Raw genomic sequence first — 21,354 nt, 5'->3', positions numbered from 1 at the left:
GAGATTAATTAAATTCATTTTTATGTTATATGTATGTATTGTATATGTATGTATTATTCAAAAATAGCACTTTATTTTGACAGCCATAATTATAACATAAAATCCTGAAGGGCAGCACTTACACACTATGTGTAAGCTTGAACATGAACCTGCCTGACAGAGACATGAGCTGGATGTTGCTTTATTTTAATCACATTTTCTCTTTTCTCTATCTGCAGGAAATCTGTACATTTTATATCCCTTTTAGAACAATTTGTGGCACTCATATGCATGACATCCTGCCATTTTTACAGTTTTTGGGGATTGAAAGCGTGCATTCAACAACCCGCTGCATCGAGAGAGATGTGTGTGAGATTTACAATGTGATCAATGGGCGAATACTCTTGTGTCTGAAACAATGTGGCACCTGTGAGTTACAGCCCTGGGACACTGAATGTTGCCAGTCTCAGTATATAGGCACTCTACTATATCCTCCCCTGCCCCCAATTTTTTTTTCTTTTCTTTTCTGTTCTGTGACAAAAGCCACATTACAACACTGCACTATAAAAGGGATTTCAAAGAGCACACTTTGGTCTTGTGCAATATTTAAGCCATGTCATGTGATCACACGGCCACTCAGATCTCTACATGCCATTTTCAAGGAGGCAAGATCGACAGTACTTCATTAGCATAAAACAACTCGGTGACATCACAAGCTGCACACAGTGGCACAAATAAAAAAGTTAAACCATCACTACACCGGGATGACTTTCAGACTTTGATCGTTATAGCTGTAATATAATATTATATTCATTCTGACAGTGGATGGTTCCAAAGAGGTTAGGTGGCATGTAGCATAAATGCAAAATTAAAGTGAACTAAGATCAGAGTTACAAGTATTAATTCTCTGGTGTTTTCTTCATTTTTATTTATTTTAAATACAACATACCCTTATGTTCTTAGTTACCAGTGGGCTTTTCTTTCTTTGGCAACCAGCTCCAGAAAATGTGAATGACTTGCATAGAGGGCAAATGAGGAGTCGACGTCAACCCATTGGACTTGTCCAGCGTCATCGCCAGCTTGCAACGGCAGCTCACTCACGCTGGTACCTGAAGCAGCAACAGATATTTCAGTAGCCGCAAAATCAATTTCTCTTGTTTTTACCATTTGTAGATGCCACTTAAAAACAAAAATCATGTACTGAATCAAAAACCTGTTTTAAAAAAATAGTTGAGAAATTGTTAAAAACACTGATATTTTGAATTAAGTGAAACTGCAGTCTTTTAAACGTCCACAATGAATAAAAAAATACATACTATCAAATTATCGATACCTGCTTCATCGTGGAAGTTCACGGCAACGGTCTCCATCCAAGCGTTGTCAGTGTTTCTAGGATCGTCGACATAGCCTTTATAAACCTGGATGTAACACAAAAAGAACAGATGTTCAAAAACACACAAACCCAGACAGACTGGACCAATTGTTGATTAGTATTGATAATACAAATTCTTTTTGAATTAATGAATTTATTCGGCACACAGTTCGACAAAAAAAAATCATAACAAAAAACTCATAACAAAACAACTTTACAAAGACCCCGTGTGGCCGAAAGGATGAGTCCAGAAGCAAAGCTTATAAATGCCTACCCTTTATACTAAAAATAAAAATTATATACAAGCATGCAACCATAAACACAATTCTCAGAATACTACCAGACAAACACTGTCACACAACCCACAATCCCAGAAGCAATAACAAAAACAATAAACCCAAGTCTTCAATTATAACAATAAATTTTATAATTCTTGTAATGCCTCCTAAAGCCCACAACATTAAAGTACCAAGTACTTTAATGTTGTCAGGGCAGTTGTTTTCATCACAGTGTGGAAACGTTTTAGGCAGCCTACAATTTGAACAACAATGCAGTATTTGACTCGGGGGGTGTTGAAATATTCCAATAAAATCCATTCAGATTTTTTCCAAATTCACTCACAAAGAAAATTATTAGGTTTAAAAAAAAAAAAAAACAAAGCCTCATAAACTGCATGCAAACAAAAGGCCTATATATGTGCCTGTCTGCACAAGATGAGTTCAAATGTGTCAACATCCCCCATTCAACAAATATATAAAGTGTTGTGGAGACTCAGGACAGAGCCCTTGAACACCAGATGAGAGTCTAAATGTTTTACCTGCACTCAATGGGTCAAAAATATCTCCGTAAAGGTGTCTAGAAAAGTCAAAGAAAAATCAAAGTCCCAAAGCAAGTTTTGATTTGCTGTCAAAGGAAGCAAAATTCACACAGCCCTCAAAGAACCATGGAACAGCTTCGATTTACACTGGTTTGCAGTCATCTTAAATACTGAGAAAAGGGCAATTGCCCCACCCCAAATGGGTGGTCTTTCTAAATATAACACATCTTACACCAATAAAAACAGCTGTTGATGATGATATTTTTTTCAAGAAGTACCCAGGTGGTGAGATCATTTTCTCTGGAAAGTCCCCAGGTCTGGAGAGTTCAGTTTGGTGAGATTACTTTTCTGGAAAGTCCCCAGGCCTTGAGAGTTCAACTCTGGGTCATGGAAATTCACCCTCTTTTTAAAAAGTTATCATATTTTTTCACTGGTATGTTTTCATTTAATTCAATCTTCTTTTTAAAAAAATTGAGTTCTTTACTTAAATTTACACCCTTAGTTTAGCGCCAATCCACAACAAACAGTTGCCCCAAGGCGCTTTATATTGTAAGGCAAGGCCATACAATAATTACGTAAAAACCCCAAAGGTCAAAACGACCCCCTGTGAGCAAGCACTTGGCGACAGTGGGAAGGAAAAACTCCCTTTTAACAGGAAGAAACCTCCAGCAGAACCAGGCTCAGGGAGGGGCAGTCTTCTGCTGGGACTGGTTGGGGCTGAGGGAGAGAACCAGGAAAAAGACATGCTGTGGAGGGGAGCAGAGATCAATCACTAATGATTAAATGCAGAGTGGTGCATACAGAGCAAAAAGAGAAAGAAACACTCAGTGCATTATGGGAACCCCCCAGCAGTCTAAGTCTATAGCAGCATAACTAAGGGATGGTTCAGGGTCACCTGATCCAGCCATGTCCTTATGTCTGTAAGACAATCCTGCAGTTTAGCTAATTGGTGTGTGTCCTCTGGCTTCATGGATAGATAAAGCTGCGTATCATCTGCGTAACAATGAAAATTTAAGCAATGCCGTCTAATAATACTGCCTAAGGGAAGCATGTATAAAGTGAATAAAATTGGTCCTAGCACAGAACCTTGTGGAACTCCATAATTAACCTTAGTCTGTGAAGAAGATTCCCCATTTACATGAACAAATTGTAATCTATTAGATAAATATGATTCAAACCACCGCAGCGCAGTGCCTTTAATACCTATGGCATGCTCTAATCTCTGTAATAAAATTTTATGGTCAACAGTATCAAAAGCAGCAATGAGGTCTAACAGAACAAGCACAGAGATGAGTCCACTGTCTGAGGCCATAAGAAGATCATTTGTAACCTTCACTAATGCTGTTTCTGTACTATGATGAATTCTAAAACCTGACTGAAACTCTTCAAATAGACCATTCCTCTGCAGATGATCAGTTAGCTGTTTTACAACTACCCTTTCAAGAATTTTTGAGAGAAAAGGAAGGTTGGAGATTGGCCTATAATTAGCTAAGATAGCTGGGTCAAGTGATGGCTTTTTAAGTAATGGTTTAATTACTGCCACCTTAAAAGCCTGTGGTACATAGCCAACTAATAAAGATAGATTGATCATATTTAAGATCGAAGCATTAAATAATGGTAGGGCTTCCTTGAGCAGCCTGGTAGGAATGGGGTCCAATAGACATGTTGATGGTTTGGATGAAGTAACTAATGAAAATAACTCAGACAGAACAATCTGAGAGAAAGAGTCTAACCAAATACCGGCATCACTGAAAGCAGCCAAAGATAACGATACATCTTTGGGATGGTTATGAGTAATTTTTTCTCTAATAGTTAAAATTTTATTAGCAAAGAAAGTCATGAAGTCATTACTAGTTAAAGTTAAAGGAATACTCGGCTCAATAGAGCTCTGACTCTTTGTCAGCCTGGCTACAGTGCTGAAAAGAAACCTGGGGTTGTTCTTATTTTCTTCAATTAGTGATGAGTAGTAAGATGTCCTAGCCTTACGGAGGGCTTTTTTTATAGAGCAACAGACTCTTTTTCCAGGCTAAGTGAAGATCTTCTAAATTAGTGAGACGCCATTTCCTCTCCAATTTACGGGTTATCTGCTTTAAGTTATCTGCTTTAAGCTGCGAGTTTGTGAGTTATACCACGGAGTCAGGCACTTCTGATTTAAAGCTCTCTTTTTCAGAGGAGCTACAGCATCCAAAGTTGTCTTCAATGAGGATGTAAAACTATTGACGAGATACTCTCTCTCACTTACAGAGTTTAGGTAGCTACTCTGCACTGTGTTGGTATATGGCATTAGGGAACATAAAGAAGGAAACATATCCTTAAACCTAGTTACAGTGCTTTCTGAAAGACTTCTAGTGTAATAAAACTTATTCCCCACTGCTGGGTAGTCCATCAGAGTAAATGTAAATGTTATTAAGAAATGATCAGACAGAAGGGAGTTTTCAAGGAATACTGTTAAGTCTTCAATTTCCATACCATAAGTCAGAACAAGATCTAAGATATGATTAAAGTGGTGGGTGGACTCATTTACATTTTGAGCAAAGCCAATTGAGTCTAATAATAGATTAAATGCAGTGTTGAGGCTGTCATTCTCAGCATCTGTGTGGATGTTAAAATCGCCCACTATAATTATCTTATCTGAGCTAAGCACTAAGTCAGACAAAAGTTCTGAAAATTCACAGAGAAACTCACAGTAACGACCAGGTGGACGATAGATAACAACAAATAAAACTGGTTTTTGGGACTTCCAATTTGGATGGACAAGACTAAGAGTCAAGCTTTCAATGTCTGGGTTTTTGATTAATTAATAAGCTGGAATGGAAGATTGCTGCTAATCCTCCGCCTCGGCCCGTGCTACGCGCGTTCTGGCAGTTAGTGTGACTCGGGGGTGTTGACTCATTTAAACTAACATATTCATCCTGCTGTAACCAGGTTTCTGTAAGGCAGAATAAATCAATATGTTGATCAATTATTATATCATTTACTAACAGGGACTTAGAAGAGAGAGACCTAATGTTTAATAGACCACATTTAACTGTTTTAGTCTGTGGTGCAGTTGAAGGTGCTATATTATTTTTTCTTTTTGAATTTTTATGCTTAAATAGATTTTTGCTGGTTATTGGTGGTCTGGGAGCAGGCACCGTCTCTACGGGGATGGGGTAATGAGGGGATGGCAGGGGGAGAGAAGCTGCAGAGAGGTGTGTAAGACTACAACTCTGCTTCCTGGTCCCAACCCTGGATAGTCACGGTTTGGAGGATTTAAGAAAATTGGCCAGATTTGTAGAAATGAGAGCTGCTCCATTCAAAGTGGGATGGATGCCGTCTCTCCTAACAAGACCAGGTTTTCCCCAGAAGCTTTCCCAATTATCTATGAAGCCCACCTCATTTTTTGGACACCACTCAGACAGCCAGCAATTCAAGGAGAACATGCGGCTAAATATGTCACTCCACACAAGTAAGGTCGCCCAGAGCAAGCACATAGGCGACAGTGGTAGGGAAAAACTCTCTCTGAGGAAGAAACCTCAAGCAGACCAGACTCAAAGGGGTGACCCTCTGCTTGGGCCATGCTGTTGACACAAATTACAAAACAATTCACAAAACGAATATACAGGAAATCTTGCCGGTGCACAGGACAGGAGTGTTTCAGAAATAGATGCCACACCCATCTCTGGGTGGAGCCGCATTTCAATCAGAGAGAAAAGAACAGAATCAGGCATCAGAAAGACAACAAATACAGTATAATTAGTCAGCATTAAGCAACAGGAAGAACAAAAGAAATACTAAAGTGATCACCAGCCACTAGCCCTAAGCTTCACTAAAAGACCCAGAATTTAGATAAAGTTAAGGCCGCGGTCCTCTCTGTTTCCTAATAAAATGAATTAAAAGAGTAAAAAGCATAGTAACATACTATGCCAGTATGCTAGTCATACGTAGGGTTTAATTAAGTCAGCTAAGTACGGAGGTGCCAGTCCATGAACAATTTTATAGGCTAGTTGTAGAACCTTAAAATCTGATCTCACAGGGACAGGAAGCCAGTGAAGGGATGCCAAAATGGGTGTAATGTGGTCAAACTTTCTGCTTCGTGTCGAACGTCTGGCAGCAGCATTTTGAACGAATTGGAAACCCCTAATGCTGGACTGCAGTAAACTAGAAAATAGAACATTGCAGTAGTCCAATGTCTTTTCATGCAACATCCATATAATAAAAGGAAGTGGCCTCTGTGTGTTTGTTTGTTTGTTTTTTCCCCTGTCTGCATATACAGTGGTCCCTCGTTTATCGCAGGAGTTACGTTTAAAAATAACCCGCAATAGGCAAAATCCGCAAAGTAGTCAGCGTTATTTTTTTACAATTATTATAGATGTTTTAAGACTGTAAAACCCCTCACTACACACTTTATACACTTTTCTCAAACAGGCATTAACATTTTCTAACTTTTCTCTCCTGTGTAAACACTCTTTTTTCTTCTGGGCGAGAAGATTATAAACACATGCAGAACACAATGCGCATGCTCTCCCTTCGCTCATTACCTCCGGGGGTACGCATGCGGGACCCACAAAGAATCCAAGTCATGGCCACGGAGCTCTGCGGCTGCGGTTACCGAGACCATGCAGCGGGCGCTGCGGATTTTTCTGCAAGAAGTCTATCCTTGCGGGCTGCTGGAGCGCTCTGCATCAAAACAGCGAGCGTAGTCTCTGGACCTGTTGCCAGAGTTGTCCGCAGCTCCGCACAGCAGACAGGGGGGAGGAGTGAGAGGCCCGCTGCGGCGTTTACCGAGCCCGCAGACTTAGTAAGCGCATCGGAGGCAGTGAGCTCAATCGCGGTGATGCCGACCGGTGCTGCGACCGGTCCACCTGATAAGGACGCAGAACACAATGCGCTGTTAAAAAAAAAAAAAAAGAAGCATGCAAAATTGCACTAAAAAAAAATTCTGTGAAACTGCGAGGCCGCAAAAAGTGAACTGCGTTATACCGAGGGACCACTGTATACTAATGGTAAATGCCACACTGGCAGAACCATTTATGAACATTAATACCCATATGTGCAATTTATTCTTGCAAGACAGAAGGTATGTAGTGCATGAGTGAATGTGGTGTGTGTGTGACCCCCATCCACCCTTACTGATCAGCCTACAACATCCTACTCAAAGCCAACCGACAGCTTCTATCAGGAAGGGCCGACCACCAAAACAACACAAAGACAGACAAGAACAAGAGATGAGTGGTGAAGACAAGAACTGTGACGTGAGACACCGAGGAGACGGGGCCCCAACCATACAACATACCAGGACAAACAACCACACATGAACAAACAGTGACAGCAACAGTCTGTTGTCTAATTAGTGAGCATCCATACGCTAATCTAGAACACCGTAGTGTTAATCCCCTTAATAGCACCCAAAAACCAAATTGTGTTGACGGCCACAAACACGCAACCATCCACACACAGAGACCCAGATCACAGCTAAATATCCAATCACTACTGTGGCTGGTGTGTTGGGCCAAGACAAGGGTACAGAACCTTACCATATGGTACGTCAGAAGCCATGTGGCCGGCCGCGAGAACCGACGGAAATGGGTCCAGGAAGCAGGGCCCCGGGGGAACCAGGAGAAAAGGGGCAGCGGAAGGGCACAGGGGCCAGGAAAGGCAGCCCCCAGAGCCACCGGGCAGCACAGCAAACCAACAGGGGAGCGGCCCGACAATGCCGGAATGCACCCCGACACCATCCCTCCCCATGAAGGCACAGGGAGCAGCCCCATACCCAAGGAAAGCACACAGGGTACCAGCATAGGCCCACCAATGGGGGGTGCCCCAGAACCACACCACCAGGGCCACAGCCCCCGAAGGCGGGAGCAAGCGGCGGCAAGGACGGGTGGGCAAAGAAGCCACCGCAACCGAATCCAAAGCACAAGGTAGGGACCACCGAGCCATACGAGGGCGGGGCCCAGCCCCAAGACAAGAGGCAAGGCCCAACCCCGGTGCCAGGAAGAGGACAAGGCCCCGCGACAGCCAGGCACCACCAGCGCAGCCAGCAGGGCCCCCAAACCCCCCCACCCCAGATCCCATGCCAAACACCAAAGCCCATGATCAGGAGACCGCCCGAGCGAGAGCGAGAGCGGGGTCCACCCCACAGAGACCACATCCCCCAGCAGCCGCCAACCCCCCAGTGCCAACACCCACCCCCACAACAGGCCGCGGGACCCCATGCCCCACAGGTACAGAGCAGGGCCACAGGGCCACGTCAAAACCGGCAAGGCAAACCCCCTACCCCAGAGCCCCAGACATCCACAGCTACCCGGGGCCAACCCCACATGCCACACTCACCCTACCTACCAACCCCACCATAGTTGTAACAATTAATCTCCCTTTCTGTGTACAACCTCCTAAGTGTGCAAAGATAAAGTGTTGCATTAAAAACAGGGCAAGAGACGGCAGGTGGCAGACTGCCATGGGCGGCCGTGGCACACGGCTGTGCCACAGCCTGCCCTACAAACCCACCACTGCCTAGTGACCCCAACTCTAAATTAGTGAAGGTGTTTACTAAACGTGTAGAAATAAAGTGTGTGCATTAAAATTGCAAGGCAGGAGTGGCGGATGGAGATCGCAGTGGAAGGCTGGAGCGCACAGCTGTGCCACAGACTGCCCTGCAAACTCATCCCCAACACCCTACCACAAATCTATATGAACCCTACAATGTGCTACTTACAACCCAATATGATGGGCCACCCTGCCCGGAGGTCCCCGAACCAGGGAAGGTGCAAGATGGGACCCTGGAGCGGAAGGCACAGCCAAGGAGCCAAGGGGAGACAGGCAGGCCCCACAAACCTGGAGGGAGAGGCCAAGGCATGGGGGGCCACGTACACCCGAGCCCCGTGGAGAGGCACCACCCCCGCCCAGGCACCGGACCCCAACCCTACCACCGGCAGAGCAGACAGACCCAACTGAAAAGGAACGATGGCTGCCAAACTCTTCCCCACACCCACCACCACCACCCCCACCGCCAATAGGACCAGAAGCCCCGCGGCGCGGTATCTGGGCCCCCATCGGCAGGCAACCAGCCGCCCAGCCCCCATCGGCGGGCCAACCAGCCGACTCAAGCCCCCCCCCCCCCCCCCCCCCCCCCCCAGGCACAGAGGCACACCCACGCCACGAAGGGAGAGGCAAGGGGAGCACGGCCAGCACCCAACCCACCTCCCAGAAGCCCGCGGACCCAACGATCAGCACCGGAAAGGAACCCCTGGACCCCTGAAGTCCTACCCCCAACCCCAAATCCCCCAGCAAGTCACGAACCCACACCCAGACACCAGACCATCCCCGCACGGCCAGGCCGCACAGCCCACCGCACCCGAGGGGCCAGCCACTCAAAAGACACAATCTCTCTCCTCCACCAATTCATCATATTCAAGAGAGAAAGAAGAAAAAAAAAAAACACACAGTATCAGTCTCTGACAACAGAAGTACCCCAAAGAACTGCAACCTGAATCAGCGGCACAAGAGAGAGAAAAGTCAGTAGGTCAACAATAATAGGAACAAATCATAATGTAATATTAATACAGTACAGGTGCAAGAGTGGCATTCCCTAACAGGCAAAAAGAAAATAATTTTTTTATTAGACCTCCAAATTCAAATTTAATGAATTGATAAATCAATCAATCAATCAATGTTTCATTAAATTGTGTTAATTGTTTTTTTAATGAAGCGGCTATTTTTTCCATCGATATATATTTGATAAGGAGGTTTGACCAATGGTTAATATTGATTCATTGTTTATTTTTCCAATTCAGCAAAATTGTTTTTTTTGGGGGTTTTTTTGGCAATAATCAGTGCTACAAGTACAGTTTCAGACTGTTTAGTTGGCGGTTCAATAATTGTCATGTCTCCAAGTAAACATAAATTAGGAGATAAGGGAATTCTATATCCCAAGAAAGAGGACAATTTTTTAGTGACTTTTGACCAAAAACACTGGACCGTTGAGCAGAGCCAAAGACCATGATAATAGGTATCAGTGGTGTTTACCTCACACTGTGAACAAACATCAGAGTCTGAGAGGCCCATTTTATACGTCTTAATTGTGTAATGTGTGTTCTATGAAAGAACTTTGTATTGGATGAGTTGATAAGTTGGCCTATGTGTGTTTTGTGTATCCGGGAGCATCAATTAACATCCAGAAAGAGCAGATTTCATCCTTTGGCCTACATATATATTTTTCATGATGATTCAAGTCATGAAAACAGCAAGGTGATCAGACCAATATTTTTTTAGAAATATAAAATTTTTGAAAACAACAAGCCTATTTATGTTGCACTTCCACAATAAGAGTCTGTATTTCAAAATAAAAGCCTATGAGTTTGCTGCAGACCCGAAAGAATTCATCAGCCTGTCCATCCTTTAACATCCCAGACAGCAGATTCAAATCTGGACATTTTCTGTCTGCATGTGACCCCAAACCCAGAATTAACAAGTTCACACTCAAAACAGCAGAATTGTGTCTCAACAGTGTCTCACACAGGCCAAAAAGAAAAAAAGAGGAGAGAAAAAAAAAAAAAGAGAGATTTGATCTCGTGAACACTGTCACAGTGCAAATAGAAAACTTCAGTTATTTGTAATTTCTTTACATGAAATATTATACTGGTTAAGCAGCTTCAGAAAAGTTCATTGATGACAAAAATTCATTTTAGGAAACTGAACACAACTGAAAACAGATTAAACCTTCAATAAAGACTTTCATAAAAGCCAAGAAATGTTTCTATGTCAATACTAAAATAATAATAATAATAATAATAATAATAATGACTTGGATTTATAGAGCGCTTTTCAAGACACCCAAAGCGCTTTACAAGTTGCATTATTCATTCACTTGCACATTCAGACACATTGGTGGTGGTAAGCTACTAGTGTAGCCACAGCTGCCCTGGGGCAACAAAAGGAATAATTGCAAATTATGTTAAAAATGCTAATATGGCCCAAAAGTGGAGGTTCACTGATGGTCACCTGCATCTGTTAGAATACAAAATTTGAAACCTGAATGTGCAGTAATTTTGGGGAAGTTACTGACAGACCTTTTGCAGACCCAGTCACTCACTGACTGACTCCCTTATGCCTACACCTGCCTTGGTGTTAAAAAAAGGTGTAAGAGAACACCTAAATGAAATGATGTAGTTTTATCACCTAAAAATGTATGTATTTTTCAGGTGAAAAGCAGTCGCACATTGTACATATTTATATTTAGATATTATGTTTGCAGCAATTTTAAATTACTTCACAGAACTGTAGACATGCATATTCCCAGAGCAAATTACACTTAAATTCAACAGGTAAATGTAATAGTTTGAAACAAGTGAGTGTGTCTGAGCTGCTGACCAGAAACCCTGGCGATCTGAAGAGATTAACGATACGCTCATGGATTTGTGCCCTCTCTAATGGCTTGACTGCCAGCGAATTCAACGCTTCCTCCGAGAACTCCCTCTGCAGTGTGAGAGAGACCTTCTCCCCGGGATCCACCATCCCCTACAAAAAATAAATAAACAAAAAGACAAAAATCAATATATCAAGCTCATCACAGTGCTGCAACATCCAGTTTTGCAGCTCTACTACTCAAACCTAAACAAGACTTAAATATAGTAGAACCATGTCTATGTGCTTTTTCTGTACAGAAAACAGTAAGCAGGAAAAGAAAGAAGAGTAATAAAATATGAGGAAATAAATGAAATGAAAAACTTGATGGAATACAGTAAATGCTGCCCACCCCTGGAATGGCCCACTCCCCACAGTCTTTCCTCTTGATGGACACAAACTGCAGGATTGGCCTGTTGGAGGTTGAGTGATTCATCTTTGCTCCTTTGTCTCCGACCTTCCACCTGTGTGATAATAACAAAAAGCATGCAGTTATTAATAAAAGTGAAATTACACAACATATACAGCATGTAAACATTGCCACACCATTGCCAAAACAGCAGAATAAGAAAGTTCTATATATGCTTTGAGGTCTATTAGTGTTGATGAGAGTCTAGGCTTACATCTTAATATGCATACTAGCGTGTTACACACACTAGACAACAAGTAGTACGCACAATCCACAAGGTGTCCGAACACTCAGTATGCATTTAGTAGTAGTCGAACGGTACTCAGATGTTCTACTACCTCCATGGTGCACAAACTTACTACTCTAAGCTATCCCATTATGCAGCTGAAGCCTGGTAACCGAAGACGAAGACATTTTCATGGGTATGCACACATGCATAATCCATAAACACCTAAAATGGCAACAACACAGCACATCCAAATAGTGCCCCTAATACTCACTCACTTACTTCTATAGTATATAGTACAGTTACGGTTGAGTGGTATGTATTAACCAATGTTAAGTTCATACTAGCATTTGGACGCATGGTAGGCCTCCCTCTGGATGGGATGCCACTCAATGACATGTTACTGCCCCACTCAAAAACTGGTACCATTTATAGCTGGGTGGACAATGTGCAGAGCTGTAATAACTAAGTTGATCAGACACAGCTTGTAGTTACAGGAAAGAGTAGTCGAAGATAGGTTTATAACAGAGGTGAAGATCTGTGAGGAGAAATACAGTTTCATGCCAAGAAAGAGCACTACAGATGCAATGTTTACACCGAGACTGCTGAAGGAGAAGTATAGAGATGCCAGAAGGAGTTGCATTGTGTATTTGTGTATTTACAGAACATTTATGACAGGGTGGCAAGAGAAGAGTTGTGGTATTGTACAACCCCAATTCCAATGAAGTTGGGACGTTGTGTAAAATGTAAATAAAAATTGAATACAATGATTTGCAAATCCTCTTCAACCTATATTCAATTGAATACACCCACAAAGACAAGATATTTATTGTTCAAACTGATAAACTTCATTGTTTTTGTGCAAATATTTGCTCATTTTGAAATGGATGCCTGCAACACATTTCAAAAAAGTTGGGATGGGGCAATAAAAGACTGGGAAAGTTGATGAATGCTCAAAGAACACCTAATTGGAAACAGGTGAATGTCATGATTGGGTATAAAAGGAGCATCCCCAAAAGGCTCAGTTGTTGACAAGCAAAGACAGGGCAAGGATCACCACTTTGTGAACAACTGCATGAAAAAAATAGTCTAACAGTTTAAGAACAATGTTTCTCAACGTTCAATTGCAAGGAATTTAGGGATTCCATCATCTACAGTCCATAATATAATCAGAAGATTCAGAGAATCTGGAGAACTTTCTACACGTAAGTGGCAAGGCCGAAAAACAACATTGAATGCCCGTGACCTTCAATCCCTCAGGCAGCACTGCATTAAAAGCCAACGTCATTGTGTAAAGGATCTTACCACGTGGGCTCAGGAACACTTTAGAAAACCATTGTCAGTTAACACAGTTTGTCGCTACATGTACAAGTTAAAACTCTACCATGCAAAGCGAAAGCCATACATCAACAACATCCAGAAATGCTGCCGCCTTCTCTGGGCCCGAGCTCATTTGAAATGGACAGCCACAAAGTGGAAAAGTGTGCTGTGGTGTGATGAGTCCACGTCTCAAATTGATTTTGGAAGTCATGGACGTTGTGTCCTCTGGACAAAAGAGGAAAGAGATCATCCAAACTGTTACCACCGCAAAGTTCAACAGCCAGCATCTGTGATGGTATGGCGGTGTGTTAGTGACCATGACATGGGCAACGTGCACATCTGTGATGGCACCATCAATGCTGAAAGGAACATCCAGGTTTTGGAGCAACACATTGCTGTCATCCAAGCAACGTCTTTTTCAGGGATGTCCCTGCTTATTTCAGCAAGACAACGCTAAGCCACATTCTGCATGTGTTAAAACAGCGTGGCTTCATAGTAAAATAGTGTGAGTACTAGACTGGCCTGCCTGCAGTCCAGACCTGTCGCCCATTGAAAATGTGTGGCACATTATGAAAGGCAAAAAAGCAAGAATGGGCAAGAATTCCACCTACAAAGCTTCAACAATTAGTGTCCTCAGTTCCCAAACGCTTATTGAGTGTTGTTAGAAGGAAAGGTGATGGAACACAGTGGTAAACATACCACTGTCCCAGCTTTTTTGAAACATGTTGCAGGCATCCATTTCAAAATGAGCAAATATTTGCACAAAAACAATAAAGTTTATCAGTTTGAACATTAAATAGCTTGTCTTTGTGGTGGATTCAATTGAATATAGGTTGAAGAGGATTTGCAAATCATTGCATTCTGTTTTTATTTACATTTTACACAACGTCCCAACTTCATTGGAATTGGGGTTGTATGAGGTAACCTGGAGTGGCACAGAAATATGTGAGGGTGATGCAGGATCTCAACAAGGACAACGTGACAGTGGTGAGATGCACAGTATGAATGACAGATGCATTTGTTGCATTCAAGGTGGAGGTGGGATTACATCAAGGATCAGCTCTAAGCCCTTTAACTTTGAAAAGGTGATGAACAGGTTGACTGAAGAGATCAGGCAGGAGTCTCCATGGACTATGATGTTTGCAGATGATATTGTGACCTGCAGTGAGAGTAGAGATCAGATTGAAACTAGCCTGGAGAGCTACAGGTATGCTCTGGGAAGAAGGGGAATGAAAGTCAACAGAAGCAAGATTGAGTACATGTGTTTGAATTTGAGGGAGCCCAGTGGAATAGTGTGGTTACACAGAGTAGAGGTAGTGAGGACAGATGAGTTTAAATACTTGCAGTAGAGGACATGCACACAGACAGGGAGCTTGGCCAGAAACTGAACCCATGTCTACATATTTGTAGCCCAGCAATTATCTCACAGATTAATTTGCTCCACAGACAGACTGGATTATAATGAGAAAAAATATATATTTTTCTTGACTTCTGTATTCATTACAGTCTTAATGTAAACCAACATACCAGCTGAAAATTTAATTTCCACCTATGTGTAACAAACCTCACAGAATATGTAATGACAGAAAAAAAAAAAGTTTTTGTAAGTTACCTGGTGACAATGGGATCTGCTGCATGATTGGGTCCCCATCGTCCCAACAAACCTCTTCCAGTCAACCCTGTGCGTCCATGAGGATTTCTGAATGAGCAAAAGTAGAATGGATGGTGAAGTTGTGTTTGCCAGAAATTACTTGAAGGAGTCAAAAGGAACATTAGAAATACTTTTACAAACATGTAATGCCACAATAATAATTAAAAGAGATGCTCACTAGAAAAGCAAAGATACCTAAAGTTACATCGGGTCTAACATTCTTTTTAGTGCTTTCAGCTTATTACTTATGCTGATGATAACTGGTGCATGGGTAAGGCATTCAGCAGTGTCTCTTTATCTGTTTGTATGATAAAGCAAAAACAAAAGGGGTACATCACCATTCTTGCCACCGGGATAACATGAGAAAAGGTTTCAAGATGCCTTGATTTTGGAGTCAAAACCGGCTGAAGGGTCATGAAGTGCTATTTGTCCATGCACCGACTCAACTGCAGATGAAACCATGGATATTAAACACCTTGGACCTACTTTTGGAGTCAAATATCAATGTCAGAAATCTACAATTTGGCATCCCCCACCACCCCCAAAGGAAGATATACTGTAGATGTCATATGTAAATGCCTTACATTACATGGAAGGTTCCACCTGAAGTTCAGCACTCTGAGAGTGTACAATCAGGGAAAACGGGGAGGGTGGGGTTTATAATAAGCGTCAAAGCCACTATCCAGAATGAAACAAAGAGCATCCTGTAGTACATTACTCCCAGGGAGAAACTGCCAGCAGATGTCAAAGGGTGGTGAGGAAGAAGAGAAGTCATGGAAGATCAAACTCCTCAATTTCAATTTATTTTCATTTATACAGCGCCAAATCACAACAGAGGTGCCTCAAAGCGCTTCACACAGGTAAGGTCTAACCTTACCAACCCCCAGAGCAACAGTGGTAAGGAAAAACTCCCTCTGGGGAAGAAACCTCAAGCAGCCCAGACTCATAGGGGTGACCCTCTGCTTGGGCCATGCCACAAACATAAATTACAGAACAATTCACAGACGAATATACGAGGTCTGTCCGTAAAGTATAGGTCCTTTTTATTTTTTTCAAAAACTATATGGATTTCATTCATATGTTTTTACGTCAGACATGCTTGAACCCTCGTGCGCATGCGTGAGTTTTTCCACGCCTGTCGGTGACGTCATTCGCCTGTGAGCACTCCTTGTGGGAGGAGTCGTCCAGCCCCTCGTCGGAATTCCTTTGTCTGAGAAGTTGCTGAGAGACTGGCGCTTTGTTTGATCAAAATTTTTCTAAACCTGTGAGACACATCGAAGTGGACATGGTTCGAAAAATTAAGCTGGTCTTCAGTGAAAATTTTAACAGCTGATGAGAGATTTTGAGGTGATTCTGTCACTTTAAGGACTTTTCACGGTGCGAGACGTCGCGCTGCGCTCTCAGGCAACGTCATCAGCCTGTTTCAAGCTTAAAACCTCCACATTTCAGGCTCTGTTGATCCAGGACGTCGTGAGAGAACAGAGAAGTTTCAGAAGAAGTCGGTTTCAGCATTTTATCCGGATATTCCACTGTTAAAGGAGATTTTTTTAATGAAAGACGTGCGGGCGGATTGCAGCGTCGGCTCGCAGCCGCCGCGACGATCCGTCACAGGAAAAACACCTCTGTTGGAAGCCTTGAGGACAAGTTGGAACATCTCCAGCTGATAAACAATTTCTCATATACTCACTCCACTGAAAGCCATCAAAAGCCAACTGGATTTTAACAAATGGTTATCAACACAGAGGTGTTTTTCCTGTGCCGCCGCGCCGCGTCGACGCGCGGACCCGTCCGCACATCTTTCATTAAAAAAATCTCCTTTAACAGTGGAATATCCGGATAAAATGCTGAAACCGACTTCTTCTGAAACGTCTCTGTTCTCTCACGACGTCCTGGATCAATAGAGCCTGAAATGTGGAGGTTTTAAGCTTGAAACAGGCTGATGACGCCGCCTGAGAGCGCAGCGCGACGTCTCACACCGTGAAAAGTCCTTAAAGCGACAGAATCACCTCAAAATCTCTCATCAGCTGTTAAAATTTTCACTGAAAACCAGCTTAATTTTCGAACCGTGTCCACTTCGATGTGTCTCACAGGTTTAGAAAAAATTTTGATCAAACAAAGCGCCAGTCTCTCAGCAACTTCTCAGACAAAGGAATTCCGACGAGGGGCTGGACGACTCCTCCCACAAGGAGTGCTCACAGGCGAATGACGTCACCGACAGGCATGGAAAAACTCACGCATGCGCACGAGGGTTCAAGCATGTCTGACGTAAAAACATATGAATGAAATCCATATAGTTTTTGAAAAAAAATAAAAAGGACCTATACTTTACGGACAGCCCTCGTACAAGAAATGCTATTGGCGCACAGGACAGGAGGATCGCCAACACGAATACAACTCCCATCTCTGGATGGAACTGCACCTTAAACAGAGAGAAAAAGACAGAATCGGGCATCAGAAAGACAAAAAAAAAAAAAAAAAAAACTGTATAATTTGCCAGCATTAAACAACAAGAAAAAAAGAGAAATACTAAGGTGATTGCCAGCCACTAGCCCTAAACTTCACTAAAAGACCCAGAATTTAGGTAAAGTTGAGGCTGCAGCCCGCTCCAATTACTAATAAATGAATTAAAAGAGTAAAAGCGTAAAACAAAACTGTACCAGTATGCTAGCCATATGAAAGGGAAAATAAGTGCATCTTAAGTCTGGACTTGAAAATCTCCACAGAATCTGACTATTTTATTGATGCAGGGAGATCATTCCACAGAACAGCGGCACAATAAGAGAAAGCTTCAAAGGTGTACCACCAGCATATGCTCTAGAGGGGTAGCTGACATCAATAATACCTACCAATGGCTAGCAAAGGACAGCACATAGACTCTGATTATGACAGCACAAGAACAGGCCCTGAGCACCAGGTCCAAAGATGCAGTGGTCAACCACACAGATAGGACCACAGCTGCTGGTTGTGCAAAGATGTCCTTGAGGTGACCCAGCACATAGTGGGAGGGTGCAAGCTAGCACCAAATACAGAAACGCAACCAAGTAGCTGGGACAGTCTACATGAACATCTCTGCTAAATACAGACTGGAAGTACCAAAGTCCATGCGGTAACACCACCAGAAGATGATTGAGAGCAGCAGAGCTAGGCACATGGTGGGACTTGAAGTTCCAGACAGACAAACAGATGCGCCCAACCAAACAGACATAGTGGTGGTTGACAAGGAACCAGAAAGGGCAATTGCAGTAGATATAGCAATTCCACAACAATAGGAAGAAAGACATGAGATGATGGAAAAGTATGTCGAGACTTGGGTTACATTGTGAGATAGGACTTTTGGTTTGGTTTGCTGGCTAGTGGATAAAAATAGTATACAAATTATATGGGTTGACTTTCATTCAGGCACTACACCACAAAAAATATGGCAACAAATCCTGCAACTGCACCAAAAAAAAACAAAAACAAATGAAATCATGTAGATTCAGCAACTGTGACAAACCTTTGCCAATAAGTTATATATCAGAACATATTTACTATGGGTTCGGATGCACATTTAGATAACGTGGAAGAGTGAGTAGTGGTGGAGGTTAATTTTTCATGGCACTTGGTGGCTTACAGTGGCTTTCCATTCTTCACTTTATAGTTGCCGTCAAAGCTTGTTCTGTCCACAGGACCATCAGGCTGTTGAATAAAGGGGAGAAAGCCCTGCAAAAGACATCAAAAACTGTGATGAACAGAGTTCCAAAACTTCTCCCTAATAAAAAGGGTTTTCTGCACATGCTTGTCAACAGAACGTTAGTGTAGAACATGCAATTCTTCAAACGCCATAACCCATTCAAGGTAGAGATACTGAGCTAGAACAGAATAAAAAGGATTAACCCCTTAACGCCCATCGTCGCATATATGCTACAATCTCTGACTCAAATATGCGACTTACCAAATTGACCTGTATGCCCGTTGTCGCAAATTTGCAACATGCCATCATTATTATTATAACATTAAAACATAAAGTCATTACCAGAATACCCAATATTATTATCTAGTTTTTGTGCAAAAGTGAAATTAATAATCTCAACATTATTTACCATCTACTTAAAGGCAAAAACATACACAAAACTTTTTTTATATACAGCTATATAAATTTGGGCGTTAAGGGGTTAATACTATGCTATCTAAAATTCATATGTGCACTGCCACCTTCTTCAGTTCTTATCATTTTATAAAAATAAACATATCCACAAAATCAATGCATCTATATTTCTATGCAGTTTTAAATCATGCCTCAGCTAATGGTCAGGTCATGTCTGGGAGCATGTGCTGGTGCCATATCCATTCCAACACCTCTGCTGAAGGCCAAAGGAGAATTGTCATCATCTTTTGGTCCATTGGTATGTCCAAGTGATGACATAAATACATTATCCCTCGAATGGGCTCAGGAATAGTTATCATTTTGATGTCAGTGACACATCTTACGATGGATCACAAGCCTCCTAAAGATTGGAGACATCAAGGAAAATAGGCCAACTTTGTCATTAACAACGTAAATGGAATGTCACCAGATAACACAATGAATACTCATTATACTAATGTCAATGATGCATGGGATGAACAAGAGGCCTATTGAAGATTGGTAATAATGGCTTACTTTTTCAAGGGAAATGGCAAATGCCATTATAGTAGTGCTAGTGATGCATGTTGGGGTGTAGAAGAGAATACTGAAGACCGGTGCCTTGACCTATTTTTCTGGGGGTTCTAACTGCTAACCGCAAGACAGATTTTACAGGGCATATGTCCTACATGTAACGTGACCCAAGACAAACTCAGATTGTTTTGTGCATGACAATCTGACTGTAAGTCCTGCAAGGCACTGCGCACTTCCAGAATGTGGCTCTAAGCTTGATGTCTCAGCAGACTGTACAATTTATATAGTTATGCTTTTGGCTGACCCCAGTTGTTCAGTGTTGCCACAGCAGATCCCATAGAGATCTGCGTTGGGATATGCCACAAGTTTAATGCTGGATACCATTCTTGATTGTAACAACAATTCTGCATGTAGACACTGCTCAGAGGTCTTGGGGTTCTACAAGCAGTCTCTTCAGCCTATTCAGAACATTGCTTTCCCCCTTTGAGATCTAACAAGATGCAGGTGTTACACCAACTGAGCATTATACCTGTGCAGCAATCATGCAAATTACTTTACCTATATTGTTAGTTAAAATTTTTCTGAAATTCCAAATATCAGAATCCGATATGGACCGATCCAACCACCATATGTTTCCAATCTGCTTACTGCACAGAATCATCTATCACAGTTCGATTTGAATAAGGAGACATGATACATTTTAGAGCTAGTATCTGCTGATTTAGTTGTCTTACCCAATATCAGGATCTGCCCATGCTGGCTTGTTTCGCTACAGACTGAGCGGTGTAGCTGAGGGGATTATACTGACTGGGCCAGTCCTTATTCCAGTCCACTTTGTCATCAGGCACAGAGAATCGTTTGACATTTGACCCTGGGTACTGAGGGCATCTAGACTTGATGTGAGGTGCTGCTGGGGATGTCATGTTGCAGGCACTGGGAACAACGATTTGACCGGTTGTGTATGGAACGCTGGAGAAGCAGACGTGAGCTGGTCTGCAGACACAGAAATATGAGAAAGACAAAGCTTCAGTATCGCTTTCTGTTCCCTGCACCAGGCTGCTGTTGCACCACCCAACATATCTACCTTGCAACAAAAAATGTTGTCCTAGTGATAACAGCACTGTGATGACACATCTACTGTATAATTTAAATGTAGCTTTGTCTGACAGTGAATATGGTTACATTTTTTTTCACGAATATTGCATACAGTTATCAGAAGTAACTATTTAATACTTGTAACGAGCACCTTCCTGCCCATATTGCTGCATCATTGTCAGTTCAACTGATTAAGAGCAATGGAAAATGTAGAAATTCAATTAACTTTAAGTGAAACCGCAAGGCTACATTTGCAAAACCACACCTGGTTCCGACGTTGCAGACGGTACACGGGAGCCCGAGGAGAGTCAGCGCAAGAGGAATCCGTCCAAGCCAAGTTTGTTCCAGAAATAAATAACGTACCATTCCTCAAGAAGATAAATCAACAACAAGCGCAACACAACCAGGAAGTGCTCGCTCCGCCCGCTGCCGTGACGTCACCGAAAGAACGCGCTCGAGCGG

The 21,354-nt window shown here is 42.5% G+C and overlaps 1 protein-coding gene across 1 annotated transcript; it reads right to left on the bottom strand.

The window, feature by feature from the left end:
- Nucleotides 1-170: 170 nt before the first annotated feature.
- On the bottom strand, nt 171-21,354 carry nudt9 (nudix (nucleoside diphosphate linked moiety X)-type motif 9). Its single transcript, XM_034190100.1, is given in 10 exon segments — nt 171-1,088; nt 1,313-1,397; nt 11,520-11,666; nt 11,905-12,016; nt 15,120-15,206; nt 18,772-18,835; nt 18,838-18,860; nt 20,532-20,563; nt 20,565-20,790; nt 21,158-21,354. Coding segments are annotated over 10 exon segments (1,023 nt in total). The 5' UTR covers nt 21,259-21,354; the 3' UTR covers nt 171-942.

This window comes from Thalassophryne amazonica, chromosome 16 (genome assembly GCF_902500255.1).
Source record: "Thalassophryne amazonica chromosome 16, fThaAma1.1, whole genome shotgun sequence".
Classification (NCBI taxonomy): Eukaryota; Metazoa; Chordata; class Actinopteri; order Batrachoidiformes; family Batrachoididae; genus Thalassophryne; species Thalassophryne amazonica.
Note: the sequence above shows the minus strand (reverse complement) of the source record. Positions and strands in the feature narration are given on the sequence as shown.